Source organism: Chelonoidis abingdonii, chromosome 5, assembly GCF_003597395.2.
Source record: "Chelonoidis abingdonii isolate Lonesome George chromosome 5, CheloAbing_2.0, whole genome shotgun sequence".
NCBI lineage: Eukaryota > Metazoa > Chordata > Testudines > Testudinidae > Chelonoidis > Chelonoidis abingdonii.
In genome coordinates this window covers 100,036,446-100,050,724 of record NC_133773.1, presented here as the reverse complement: position 1 = coordinate 100,050,724, position 14,279 = coordinate 100,036,446, and the positions used below count along the sequence as shown (strand labels likewise).

At 43.0% G+C, this 14,279-nt stretch overlaps 1 protein-coding gene across 1 annotated transcript in view; it reads left to right on the top strand.

Moving 5' to 3' along the window:
• Positions 1-14,279, top strand: part of NSUN7 (NOP2/Sun RNA methyltransferase family member 7) — a 56,134-nt gene that overhangs the window by 30,426 nt on the left and 11,429 nt on the right. Inside the window, exons 8-9 of the mRNA XM_075066503.1 lie at positions 9,332-9,433; positions 12,143-12,260. Coding sequence (XP_074922604.1) covers positions 9,332-9,433; positions 12,143-12,260 — 220 coding nt within the window. The remainder of the gene's footprint in view (positions 1-9,331; positions 9,434-12,142; positions 12,261-14,279) is intronic.

The window sequence follows — 14,279 nt, the reverse complement described above, 5'->3', positions numbered from 1 at the left end:
TACTCCCGTCTAACTTTCTGATCCCCAAGGCCAAGGGAGGTCTCAGGACCCATCCTCTGACCTAGAGAGAGCTCAACAAATACCTGGTCAAGTTGAAGTTTCGTATTGGTGTCCTTGGGACCATTATTCCATCCCTGGATCCGGAGACTGGTACGCTGCCCTCGACATGCAGGACGCTTTATTTTCATATAGCCATCTTCCCGCCCCATCGGAGTTCCATTCGCTTCGTTGTCCGGCGGCCGGCATTATCAATTCACAGTCCTCCCCCGTTTGGCCTCTCGACGGCCCCGCGAAGTGTTTACCGAAATGCATGGCTGTAGTCGTCGCCTTCCTTCGTCTCAGTCGCGTGGCATGCGTTCCCCTACCTCGACGACTGGCTTATCGCAGGGACGCCTGCAGAGGAGCGAGTCCTCCGCGCACGGTCCGCATGGTCAGCCGCCTATATTTCTACGAGCCTAGTGTCTAAGCTCAACGCTGAGAAGTCCACTCTAATACCCCTACGCAGAGGATAGAGTTTATCGGAGCCGTTCTAGACTCCACCATGGCCGGGCCGTTTCTTCCTTGTCGCGGTCCAGGCTTTGACAAGCCATCATCCCACAGGCAGCAACTCTAACCTCCATACGTTACTTGCCTGACAACTCCTTGGGCCACATGGCGGCCTGCACATTCGTCAACAGTGCGCATGCTCGGCTTCCGCCTACGGCCCCTCCAGTTCCTGGCTCATCCCTCAGCTCCGTGGGGGGCCAGGCGCCCGTTAGATACAGTAGTCACGATTCCTCAGGACGTCCTCACTCCCTCCAATGGTGGCTGGATCGGTCCGTCGTGTGTGCAGGGCTTCCCGTTCCATCCGCCCAGCCCTCACTGTCCCTGACAACAGACGCCTCGGACTTGGGATGGGGAGCTCAACTAGGTGCCCTGCGGACCGCCAGGGCCACTGGTCTCCTCCCGAAACTCGCCCTACATATCAACGTGCGAGAATTGAGGGCGGTCGCCTGGCTTGTCAAGGCGTTCCGTCAGCAGATCCAAGGTCGCTGTGTTTCGTTTTTTCACCGACAACCACAACGACGGTATACTAATGTAAACAAGCAGGAGCGGAATACGAGGTCTCCTCTTCTTGTCAGGAGGCCATAGACGTTGTGGGACTTTTGCATAGCCGACTCTGTTCACCTAGTTGCCTTCCTTCTCTGGGGGTTCGGAATACGCTGGCGGATCGGCTCAGCGGTTCTTTTTGCTCCCACGGAGTGGTCCCTTCGCCCGGACATGCGCCCTGGCGCTTTCCGGAGGTGGGGGCATCCCCATACGGACCTCTTCGCATCCCGCAGGAACAGAAAGTGCCCGAATGTTCTGCTCTTTCCAAGGTGCCGAACCGGGCTCGGTTGCAGACGCCTTTCTGATTCCCTGGGCGACGCACCTCTTCTATGCGTTCCATTCCGTTTCCGTTGATTCACAAGGTCCTTCTGAAGGTGCCGCAGGGACAGGGCCCGCTTGATCTGATCGCTCCGGCGTGGCCCTGGCAGCATTGGTTCTCTACTCCTGCTGGACCTGTCGGTAGTCTAGACCCTGTTCCCCTGCCTCTTCACCTGGACCTGATCACGCAGGACAACAGGCCGGCTTCGTCATCACCCGGACCTTCCGTCTCTGCACCTCTCAGCCTGGCTCCTGCGTGGCTGACTCAGGTCCAAGTTGCATTGCTCTTCACCATGAGGCAGGTGCTTTGCTGGGAAGTAGGAAAGCCGTCTACGAGGACGACGTACTCAGCCAAATGGTTAACGCTTTATGTGCTGGTGCGCGGAGAGGCGCTTCACTCCCCACCGATGTTTCCATCCCATCGTCCTCGATTACTTTGGCTGTCACTCAAGCAGCAGGCCTGGCGGTGTCCTCTCTCCGGGTTCACTTAGCGGCTATCACTCCACCTTCCACCCGGGGTCTTCCTCAACCAGCGATGGCCCGCTCTGTCTTCTCACCACTCCCGCCCATGGTTGGCTAGATTCCTTAAAGGTCTGGGTGTCTCTACCCACCAGGTCCGCCGCCCAGCCCCCTCTTGGGATCTGAACCTGGGTGTTGTCCCGTCTTATGTCCCCCCCGTTTGAACCGCTGGCTACGTGTTCCATCCTCTAACTTGTCCTGGAAGACAAGGCATTCCTGGTGGCCATCACTTCTGCTAGGCGTGTGTCAGAGCTGCGCGCCCTCGTGGTAGAGCCCCCGTATACAGTGTTCCATCGCGACAAAGTACAACTAAGGCGCACCCCGCTTTCTCCCCAAAGTTGTCTCGGCCTTCATGTCAACCAGGACATATTCCTACCCGTATTCTTCCCGAAACCTCATTCGTCTCGCCGGGAGCAGCAGTTGCACTCCTTAGACGTGCGTAGGGCGCTCGCCTTTAATATATAGAACGGGACCAAGCCGTTCCGCAAATCCCCCCCAAGCTTTTTGTCGGCATAGCTGACCGGGTTAAGGGGTTGCCTGTCTCCTCGCAGAGGATCTCCGCGTGGGTGACGTCCTGCATACGGGCCATAGTTACGACCTGGCCGGTCTCCCGTCGGGCAATGTGACTGCGCACTCTACTAGGGCCCAAGCATCATCGACGGCGTTCCTTGCGCGAGTACCCGTCCAGGAAATCTGCAGGGCAGCGACGTGGTCACTCCATGCACACCTTCGCTTCCCATTATGCCCTGGTCCAACAGTCCAGGGATGATGCAGCCTTGCGGCTCTGCTCGCGTGTTACACGCTGCGACCTCTCACTCCGACCCCACCGCCTAGCGTAAGGCTTGGGAATCACCTACTGGAATGGATATGAGCAATCACTCGAAGAAGAAACACACGGTTACTCACCTTTGTAACTGTTGTTCTTCGAGATGTGTGCTCATATCCATGTCCACACCTGTCGCCTCCTTCCCACTGTGGAGGAGCCGCAAGAAGGAAACTGAGGAGCGGGCGGGCCGGCAGGGGTATATATTACCCGCTATGGCCGGTGCCACTGCTACGGGGGCCAACCTGCTGGCCCGCCTGGAGTTGCTAGGGTAAAAGTCTTCCGATGAACGTGCACCCGCGCAAGGTGTACACCACTGGAATGGATATCGAGCAACACATCTCGAAGAACAACAGTTACAAAGGTAGAGTAACCGTGTTTTTTTCAGGTTTAGTCATGAATTGCAGAGTCAAGTTTTCCAACAACTGTGTTTTATCTTAGCTTGCGCCTTCAACACTGTCCAAAATAAACACCATCTAAAATGTCTCCTAGTATATTTAGGACTTTGACAAATTAGGTAGAAAAGGTACTCCTATAGCAGTAATGATATTCTCCTAAGATGTATTTATATTAATAATAATAACTATTAAAAAAAAAAACTTTAAAAAAAATAAAAAAAAGATAGTTAAAATAAATAAAATTTAAAAAAAAAAAGATAAAATAATAAATTAAAATAAAAAATAAAAATTAATTTTAACAAAAAAAAAATAGTAATTAAAAAAAATACTAAAAAAACTTTAATTATAAAAAATAAAAAAAATTAAATAAAAAATAAAAAAAAAAATAAAAATAATTTAAGATGTTTTATTTTGGGTCAAAGTTTTATCCCTAAATTATAAAGAACATAAGAATGCCATACTGGGTCAGACCAAGGTCCATCCAGCCCAGTATCCTGTTTGCAACAGTGGCCAATGCCAGGTGCCCCAAGAGGATGTGAACCTAACAGGTAATGATCAAGTGATCTCTCTCCTGCCATCCATCTCCACCCTCGTGACAAACAGAGGCTAGGGACACCTTTTCCTTACCCATCCTGGCTAATAGCCATTAGTGGACTTAACCTCCATGAATTTATCTAGGTCTCTTTTAACCCTGTTATAGTCTTAGCCTTCATAACCTCCTCAGGGTAAGGAGTTCCACCAGGTTGACTGTGCACTGTGTGAAGAACTTCCTTTTATTTGTTTTAAACCTGCTGTCCATTAATTTTCATTTGGTGGCCCTAGTTTCTTATGTTATGGGAACAAGTAAATAATTTTTCCTTATTCACTTTCTCCACATCACTCATGATTTTATATACCTCTATCATATCCCCTCTTAGTCTCTGTCATGGTATAATTCCCCACCCTGAAACTTTAGCATCCAAAAGATGGGTACCAGCATGAATTCCTCTAAGCTCAATTACCAGCTTAGTACTTATAGCGCAGCCACCAACCAGGGAATTGCAGTCCCTGGTACACTCTGGTCCCCCCAAAACCTTGCCCGGGGAACCCCAAGACCCAGACCCTCTGGATCTTAAGACAAGGAAAGTAAACCCTTTCCCGCACTGTTTGCCTCTCCAGGCTTCCCCTCCCTGGGTTACCCCCTGGAAGATCACTGTGATTCAAACTCCTTAATCTAAAAACGAGAGAGGAAAATTCACTTTCCTCCTCCTTCTCTTTCCCCTCTCCCGACTCTTCCCTGAGAGGAGTAATCCTAACCAGAGAGAAAATTAACCTCTCTCTCCCCCTTACTCTTTCTCCCCACCAATCCCTGGTGATCCGCCCCGTCCCCTGGGGTCTCACCAGAAAAAAAAAACAATCAGGTTTTAACAAGGAAAGCTTTAATTAAAAAAGAAAAAACAGTAAAAAAATTATCTTTTGTAACATTTAAGATGGATTAGGTACAGGTTTTTCAGCTATACGACACTGGTCCCTCCCAGCCTAATATACAGTACAAATTAAAATCCTTCAGCAAAAATAAAATCTGAAACTCCTTCCAGCCAAATGCACATTTGCAAATAAAGAAAAAAAACATAAGCTAACTCGCCTTTATCACTAGTACTTACTATTTTAAACTTATTAGAGACCTATATTGAGAGAAAACCTGATTGCATGTCTGCTAGCACTTCAGAAGCCGACAGAGAACAACCACCAGATTCTGACAGCAACATACAGAAATTCCTCCCTCAGATTTGAAAGTATCCTGTCCCCTGATGATCCTCTGGCAGGTGACGCACAGCTTACTGAACTTGTTAACCCTTAAAAGCAGCAGAGAATCCTGTGGACCTTATAGACTAACGATGTTTTGGAGCGTGAGCTTTCGTGGGTGAATACCCACTTCATCAGACGCAGGTAGTGGAAATTTCCGGGCAGGTATATATATGCTAGCAGCAAGCTAAGATACGAGAGTTAGTTCAATCAGGAGGGTGAGGCCCTGTTCTAGCAGTAGAGTGTTGAAAACCAAGGGAGGAGAAACTGGTTCTGTTAACACCTTACAGTCAAAGAGATATAAAGTACTATTACTCCTACTATCTGTTTATGACAGTCTCGTCTTTCCAACTGAAATATCTAGCTTTTTAATCTCTCTCATATGGGACACGTTCCAACCCTACATTTAGTTGCCCTTCTCTGAACCTTTTCTAATGCAGAATATATTTTTGAGATGAGACCACATCTGTACGCATATATTCTATCAGACGACGTGGGTGTCCATGGATTTATGTAAGGGCAATAAGATATCTCTGTTTTTCTCTATCCTTTTTTTAATGATTCCTGTTTTGACTCTGCTGGCACACTGCGTGGACGTCTTCAGAGAATATCCATGATGACTTGAAGATCTAGGGTGACCAGAGTCCTGATTTTATAGGGACAGTCCTGATTTTTGGATTTTTTCTATATTAGGCTCCTGTTACTCCCCCCCCACCCCCGTCCTGATTTTTCACATTTGCTGTCTGGTCACCCTACCAAGATATCTTTCATGAAACATAATTAAACATTATGAAACATTAGAAACATAATTACTTTTAATATCCTGATTTTGTTTCAGTATCAATCTTGTTGTTTTACAATAATATATATACAGCACATGACACACAATTTTCACTTCGGGGTCAATAATATACTCATTCCCCTTATTTTTCTAATAATAGGGATATCAGTCTGTTACTGTGGTCACCACTGTCACAGAACTGTGAATTTTGACATTTATATGGACCCAATTTGTTTTGATCTAGTCCTCTTTGAAAGGAGACTAGATCAAAGCAATCTGTTGATGCAGAGTGGCAGGTTCCACATGAACAGTTCATTAATTGTCTTTGATCAGCTGCATACTCCTCCTCCCCATTGCCCCATCACTTCTGTCTGCCTTTTGCCCTTGCCTCCCTGTTCCTCCTCCAGACTTCTGTACCCACCCACCCAGCCCTAACTTCACTGCTGCATCTAAAACACCATCTGCCACTCCAGCCTTGTGTCTCCAACTTCCACTCTGAGTCCCCCCATCCCACAGAGCCCCCTCTCCCCAGTGCGGAGCTCCTAGAAGGGGGCAAGGCTGTGTCTTTGCCCCCTCCCCCAATACCCTGTGATGACAGCTCCTGTTCTCTGCCCTCTTTCCCTAGCTCCCCTGATCCCTTACTCCCTCGCCTGCTGCCCTGGCTTAGCCCTTCACTGGCAGATCCTAGGCTCTGACATCCCACTGTAGAGAAGGTCCTTCAACCAATCAGAAAGTGAAGGGTAGCACCCAGTTGCTTGGCCCATCCTAACCATTCCTTCTCCAGCAATAGGCTGGGGAGAGAGAAGGGAGAGGCAGATTGGCAAAGCCGGTGAAAGAGAAGGGCTGAGGATCAGGCAAGTTGGGGGTAGAAGGGACTGGGGTGTAGAGGGCCCAGGAACCTGCAAGGGGGGGAAGGAAGGCAGAGAATGAAAGCTGTCACTGCAGGGAACCTGGGAGATGAAGGGGGCATAGAGCCAGCCCTGCCTCTCCTAGGAACTCTGCATTGGGAAGAGGGGTCTGTGCAGTATGGGGGGAGTCAGAGTGGAAGGGCAGCCCCTCCAATCCCCATATAATTTGAGTACTGATTAACAATTTGTTTCCTTTGATCTGATCTGGTTTCAAAGACGACTAGATCAAAACAAACTAATGAACTGTGACTGTGCAGCAGCAGTGTCCACAAAGTTGCCATCCACTAAAGCTAGGACAAGAAGTAATGGGCTTACTCTATATCAAGAGAGATTTAGGTTAGATATTAGGAAAACCTTTCTAACTACAGTATAAGGTAGTTAAACTCTGGAATAGGTTTTCAAGAGAGATTGTGGGGTCCCAATCATTGGAAGCTTTTAAAAACAAGTTGAACACCTGTCAGAAGTGGTCTAGGTTTACTTGGTCCTGCCACAGCTCAGGGTGCTGGACTTGATGACTTCTCAAGGTCCCTTCCAGCCCTACATTTCTGTGATTCTATGACCATAGCAGGAAATTACCTGTTTTTTACTGTGACTGTGCTTTGACAAAATCGTATCCCTATTTATTGAGGACATGGACATGAAAATGAAATGTATTTTCTTAAGAGTCCAGCTGGTACTGCACTTATTACATCAGGTGGAGAATTCATCTTTGTTTATTGTATCAAAATTGACTAGCATTAAAACAGTTGTTAAAAGGCAGTTTACAACTTTTGAAATCAGCAGAAGGGCTGAATGAATGATTGATTTTTTGTTTCAGGGGCCAAACCAAAAAAAAAAAAAATTAGTTTAGTTTCAAACTGAAACTGATTTCCCTCCCCCACTGAAACTCAAAACATAAACTTTGTTTTGGTTGAACGTTTGGAATGTCAATTCATAATGACATTTTCTAAATGAAATGTCAAAACGTTTAATTTGAAAATGTTGAAACAAAATGTTCTGATATTTTTGAAAAAATTTTTTGGCAGAAACTATTTGCCGAATTTGACTTGAATTTGCAAATAGTTTCACTGTCCCGAAAAATGCATTTGTTGGCAAATTTACTATTCACTGAATTTTTTTTTCCTAGTATAAACCAGCAGAAGGGGGAAAAAAAAACTTTCAAATGAAACAGGAAACTATTAATTACATTCCCATCTTAATAAAAAAAGAAAAGGCTATGAGAAATAAAGAAAAACCTAATTGAACAATACTGTGTTTAAACAGAATCTGGGTTTTTTGAGGTACTTCATATTACTCATCAGATGGAATCAGCTAATATTTAAATCTGGACCTTATTTTGACAGACTACATGAAGTACCTAACTTTTAACATTTAGGTTGTGACAAAAAGAAGGCTAAGAAACTTAGTATAATGTGTGAAGTGCTGCTGACAGATGAAATTGCTGACATTTTTCAAACCATGTCTTCTCTCATCTGCACTTCACAACCAGTGAGGTCCTTTCTCCTCCGGTTCTTCCTTCCAGTGGGAGAGTTCTTCATATTCCCCATTCAGTGGGGAATTACTAGCTTATTGATTACTAATACTTATTGAAAGGAGACAGGGAACTAAGGAGTCAAAATTAATAAAATTTGATATTAAATATCTCCTAGCAGAAGTGAAGGTTAAAACTTGCTTATGGGATGAGGAGGAATAGAAAAGAAGCCTAGAAGGGATGTAGCCACGTTTCAGTATAAGAGAGTGCTTTCTGTTTCTGTTAGCTCGATAATAACCATTTTGTGGGATATGAAACCTTCAACCTTGAGTTTACTTAGCTGAGGTTATTACTTCAGACAGGGAGCAATTTCTGATTTAAATATACCCTAATTTTTGTCTGTGGGTTTGAATTTTGTTTCAATTTATTTTCAATTTTTTACTTTTCACAATGTGTATGTCACAATATGTCACTACATTTTTGACAAAACAAAATGTGGTGATACTTAACTGTGATCAAAGAATTTCATTATTTTTTCAGACTTTTTGGTTCAGGGCCAATCTTTGTTGCTCAAGATCCCTTTTCAGTGGGAGTGTGTTCAGTGTTTTGCAGGACTTGATATATACTGAGAGAGACATTTAACTGGAGAAGTCAAACTACCGAAAAGATTTTTGCTTAGTTCTGATTTGCATTTGAAAATTCAAGACGTCCAAGAAGGAAACAAGCATTGTGGTAATGCTCTTGATGACACTACAGGATTCAGAGACCAGTTAGAAATCTCTAAGAATAGTTTCAAATGAATTAAATAGATTTATGAAGTTGAACATTATTCTAATTGAGCGTTCACTGTATGTTGTCTATTTCACAAAAGAAATATGTCACAAATAAAATACTTATTTCAAGATTTAAGATACTGTCAAGCATTTCACTTTCAGTTAACCATATCCCCTTATGGACTTAAGTGACTTAAGTGGATTTATTGTACAAAATCTTCTTTAAATATTGAGAAATAACATAGATAGTAACGTTTTAAATATAAACTGAATAAATAGGAGGGAAAAAGTAATCATATAGGCACGCTTGCATTTTGCAGTTCATGTGATCTGTTTTCACTACATCAACAGTAATCAGGTCTGTTAATAGAGAATTTTCAGTGAAAACAAATGGATTATAAAATATGGACATGAGTTTTAAATGTAAAAATGAATTTGGCTATTGTTTTAATAACTTTACATTCAGATGCAGGATTGCTGAGAGACCTTTCTCAAGGATCTGTAGCTGAAAATAAACTCCATATTCTTGCTGAGAGGCAACGTCAGGAATTAATGCATGCAATGCGATGTAAGTCTGTGTTCTCTCAAGTTTGCAAAAAAGTGACCATAATTTGATGCAGTGTATAAAAAAAAGGCATTGCTTACTTTAAATCAGTGTTTCTCAAACTGGGGTCGCTGCTTGTGTAGGGAAAGCCCTGGCAGGCCGAGCTGGTTTGTTTACCTGCCCCGTCCGCAGGTCTGGCTGACTGCAGCTCCCACTGGCCATGGTTCGCTGCTGCAGGCCAATGGGAGCTGCTGGAAGCGGAGGCCAGTATGTCTGTCGGCCCACAGCCAGTAAGATTAGGATCCTTTCCCTGTTACTAGCTGCAGTGGTAAAGTGATATATAATTATAGGGTAAAATTTTCAAAAGGACTTAATTCCCTTTGACTTTCAGTGGGACTTAAATGCTTTTGAAAATGTTACTTGTAATAACGAAAGTAGAAAATAAAAATGAAGTTTGTGGACAAAGTCCCAGATCTGGAGAAGTATTTAGGCATCTAACGCCCACTGAAATCAATGTGACTTAGGTGGTTCAAATACCTTTGAGGATCTGGGCCAAACAATCAAGAGTAACTAAAAAAAAGCTCATAAGTTGGTAAACAGAAGCATATGTTGTACATGGGTGACTTTGGAAGGGTAGCAGTTTACGGCTTCCCCACAGTAGTATGGCAATCCTATAGATACTTAGGCATGAAAATAACTTTTTAAGTATAGTGAGACTAACTAGTCATGTGAGGAAAGTTACATGCACATAGAAGTGTTTGCAGGATCAGGCTATTACTGCATGCACAGAGTAAAGAGGGCACTGTAGATCCTAAGGATATGGAAATATTCAAACTAAGGAAAAATATCCAAAACATTATTTAGTTGGAGGGAAAGTCTTGGGCAGCAGAAAGAACCCTAGAGATGAACTTCAGGGCAGGAACCATGTTTTTGTTCTTTATTCATACTGTGCATGGCACAATGGGTCCATGGCCATGACTAGGGCCTGTGCTACAGGGATTATAGCAACATAGCTGCAGGGCTGTGACTAAGCCAGCATAACCCTATAGTGTTAGATGCAGCCTATGAGGAGGGAAGGGGTTTTTCTGTTGATGTAGGAAAACCACCTCCCCATTTGATGGTCGCTAAGTCAATGGAATTATTCTTCCATCGATCTAACTGTGTTTACACCAGGAGTTAGGTCAGCATAGCAATGGTGCTCTGGAGTGTAGCTTTTTTTCACACCCCTGAGCACTGTAGCTATGTCCACCTAAACTGTAAATGTAGCCTGGGCATAGGGCTCCTAGGTGCTGTGGTAGTACAAATAATAAACAGTAATAATTAACCACACATTAATAATGCATTTGAAATGTGATACAGCAGCCATGGTTTTTGCGGTATACGTGCCAAGACATTGCATGTCTGTTTCTGTTTGTTGCTCTGGTGCAAGAGCACCTGGAAGAGACTTCAGTTCATGGGATCTATAATGCCCAGAAACATGAACTGGAGGTTCAGAGAAGAGAAACAAAGAGTGTGGAGAGAGATTCATGTGGAACAACATAGAAGAACTAAGTATGTGCAGTTTGTCCAGTGTGGTGGCTAAGGAAGAACTAAGGCCCAAATCCTGGTACCTGCTCCAGCTGCTTTGTGCTAATCTGGCAGCAGAAAGATGATCATTGACAAAGATTTGCCTAGAAAGCCAGGGATTTCTCAAAGTGGCATAGGGCCGTTCTAGCACTACGTGCACTGCTACCCCTTCTTGTCCCAGTGGCAAGAGGCAAGAACAGGGGATCCCTATGCTCTAGTGTTCCCCAGAATAGCCTTTAGGGGTGCTGATAGCAAGCCCATAGTGTAACAGCTTTGAAGCTACAGTCATTATGTTGGGAACTTGCCTGGAGGCTTAGTCATGGCCCCAAGATTGGGAAGGCTGTAAAAAAGTGGATTACAATAGAGCCTCAGAGTTATGATCACCAGAGTTACCAACTGACTGGTCAGCCACACACCTCATTTGGAACCAATCAGACAGCAGAGCCTCCCCTCCCAAAAAAAGCAAATACTGTACAGTAAGTATAGTGCTGTTAAATGTAAACTACTAAAAAAATGGGAAGTAATTTTTTTTGACAAGGTAAGGAAACTGTTTCTGTGCTTGTTTTATTTAAATTAAGGTCGTTAAAAGCAGCATTTTTCTTCTGCACAGTAAAGTTTCAAAGATGTATTAAGTCAATGGTCAGTTGTAAATTTTTGAGAGAACAGCCATAACATTTTGTTCAGAGTTACGAACCTCCATTCCCAAAGTGTTCATAACTCTGAGGTTCTACTGTAATTCCCTCTTTGGTCTGTCCCATTTCCCTGTCACCCTTCTGTTCTTAGCAGCATGAGCACAGCTCACACAGGCCTGGATTTGTGCCTAAGTCTGCAAATATTTGAAATACATTTAAATAAAAAAGCACTGGAGAGAAATTATTTAGGTTGGCACATGTGGGTTTTTGAAGTACATTGGACAGATTACTAGAAATATACTAACTTGCATGGGGGGAGAGAGAGATGGAAAAGATGATTTAATATCTTCTATGAGCTGATCATTCATTGAATATTTCTGCATGTTGTTCACTATTTATTTGATAACTTTCCAATGACTTTGTTAACAATTGAAACAGAAGTATGTTTTAAAATATTGTATATTTTTGAATTTTAAACTGCTTTCCTTATTCCAAAAATGGTAAACAAGAAAAATGTTTTGTTGCATGTTTATAGTTAATAAAGCACAAGCCATTGTCTACTGCACTTGTTCAGTTTATCCAGAAGAAAATGAAGTAGTGGTGAACAAAGCACTGGAATCTCGAGTGGAAGGAAGTAAAGTACAGCCTTATAGGTAAGGAATAAATAGTCCTTTCTGAGGAAGACTAAAAAACATAGAAAGGCATTTGATACATTTTTCCATTTTTAACTTTCCTCAGTTGTGTTGGCTGAGCATTTACCAGAGATGTCTATTATATGGACTTATAAAAATTATTTCTTAAATCAAAATGATGAATAATTTAAGTAAAAGTGGCTTCTGCTGTCTTCTTTCTCTCCCAGAATCATAAATAATATAACTCCGTCTGTTCTCTATAAGTAAGCATTTCAATTTACGTTGTAGTCACGTTTAATGAACTCGTATCTTAGCTAGGAAGCCAAGTTGATTTTATCTTCCAGGATGTCCAGTTCAAAATATAGGACCCAGTTGTCTGGTCTGCTTCTATGAGTCTGGGAAGCAATCAGGCTTCTGCAGATGTCCTGAGATCCCCAAAACTGATAAGACTCCTGTAGGCTTAGAGAGCTGATTTCCTTTTCCTGTCTCAATGACATAGTGAGACACTCCAACTCCTGCTTCCGGATAGGATGATTCAAAGGAAAACAATCTAAATTCTATCCCCTGCATAGGTGAGATTTGAACACATACAGTATACTAGTTAAAATATAGTAGTTGTGAATTAAACCATTTTTCAATTTTGTGTGTTGGAAATCAGCTTCAGAGCATGGTTTCAAACATATCCTTACTTTTACTCCAGCAAATCTGTTACAGACCTTGTTAGACATTCTAATGTTGTATTCTACCTTATTCTATATGGTGTCCAATGAAAAGGACTAGATCTGCTGACAAGAGTTGTCCTTGGTTTAATCCCAAAGTTGTGTGTTGTATGGATTGCCTAACACAGTTTAGAGGTGAGACCAGGAAAAGTGTCAAATATGCAATTTAGTAGATTTGTCTTTTTAGTAATCCAAAAAGTTGGCAAAAAATTGTACAAATTTCTTATTCACACTTAGACCAGTGTTAGCCATATTTTAGGTAGGATTTTTACCCCTCAGAATCATGCTTCTATCCTAAACCATGACCTCTCAATTTCCCTTGCATCATGGCAATGTTTAATATTTTTCTTCCACCTGCCTTTCCTTTTGATGATGTGGAAGTGCAAAGTGTGCTGCTCCCAGATTGCTGATCTGATTGCACAGTGCCTCTCTGATCAGCATTCTGACAGGGTGGGAAGCAGAGTATTACTGGAATGGAAATGATGTGGTACTGGACTGGTCATATAGGAGTTCGGTTTTCTTACTATCAACAGGAGCAGGGAGAAAACTAGGTTTTGGACTTGTCAGACAGTAACTAGAAGATCAAACAGCAAAGAAAAAATAGCTTAACACCACAAAGCAATTATTTTTTTAAAATGAGAGTTGCTATCAGTGTGTAAAGTCATCCAAGTTACACAAGTTCAAACCTTGCTGTCTTTGGAAAAAATGCCCAGTTTCCAGATATACATGCAGACTCTAAATTTAGGTTTGTTTTTTTTTGTTACCTCAACCCTAATGTGAGCTTTAGATATTGCTGCAGTCAATGCTCAGCAGTTGTACTGACATTGTTTATTTCACATGTAGTATTTGACTTTGTTACATAGCAGCTAAAGCATACAAAAAGATTGCAAAGCCGTTCACAAGCCAAAACATTTTTGGCACCTCTCTAATTCACTGCACTGGAATTGAGAGTAGGAATAATCATATGTGTACCTTGCTGCACAGAAGCGTGGAAGGAGAAATTTTGGCCAAGGATGTTGGGGCAAGTCTCCACTTAAGTGTCTTGGGATCTTTAATATCCATACATAGGTTAGAGGACCTGTATTTTAAAGTCTTATCTGAGACTCTCCATAGAAAAATGTCATGAAACTCTAAGGCCAGGCCTACACTGCGACTTTAAATCGGTTTAATGGCCGATATACCGATTTAACGCTGTATCCGTTCACATGACGTCATCATTAATATCGATTTTACCACCTCCTTAAATCGATTTCGGAACTCCTCCCAAACGAGAGGAGTAGCGCTAAATTCGATAGTGATAACTCGGATTAGGGTTCGTGTG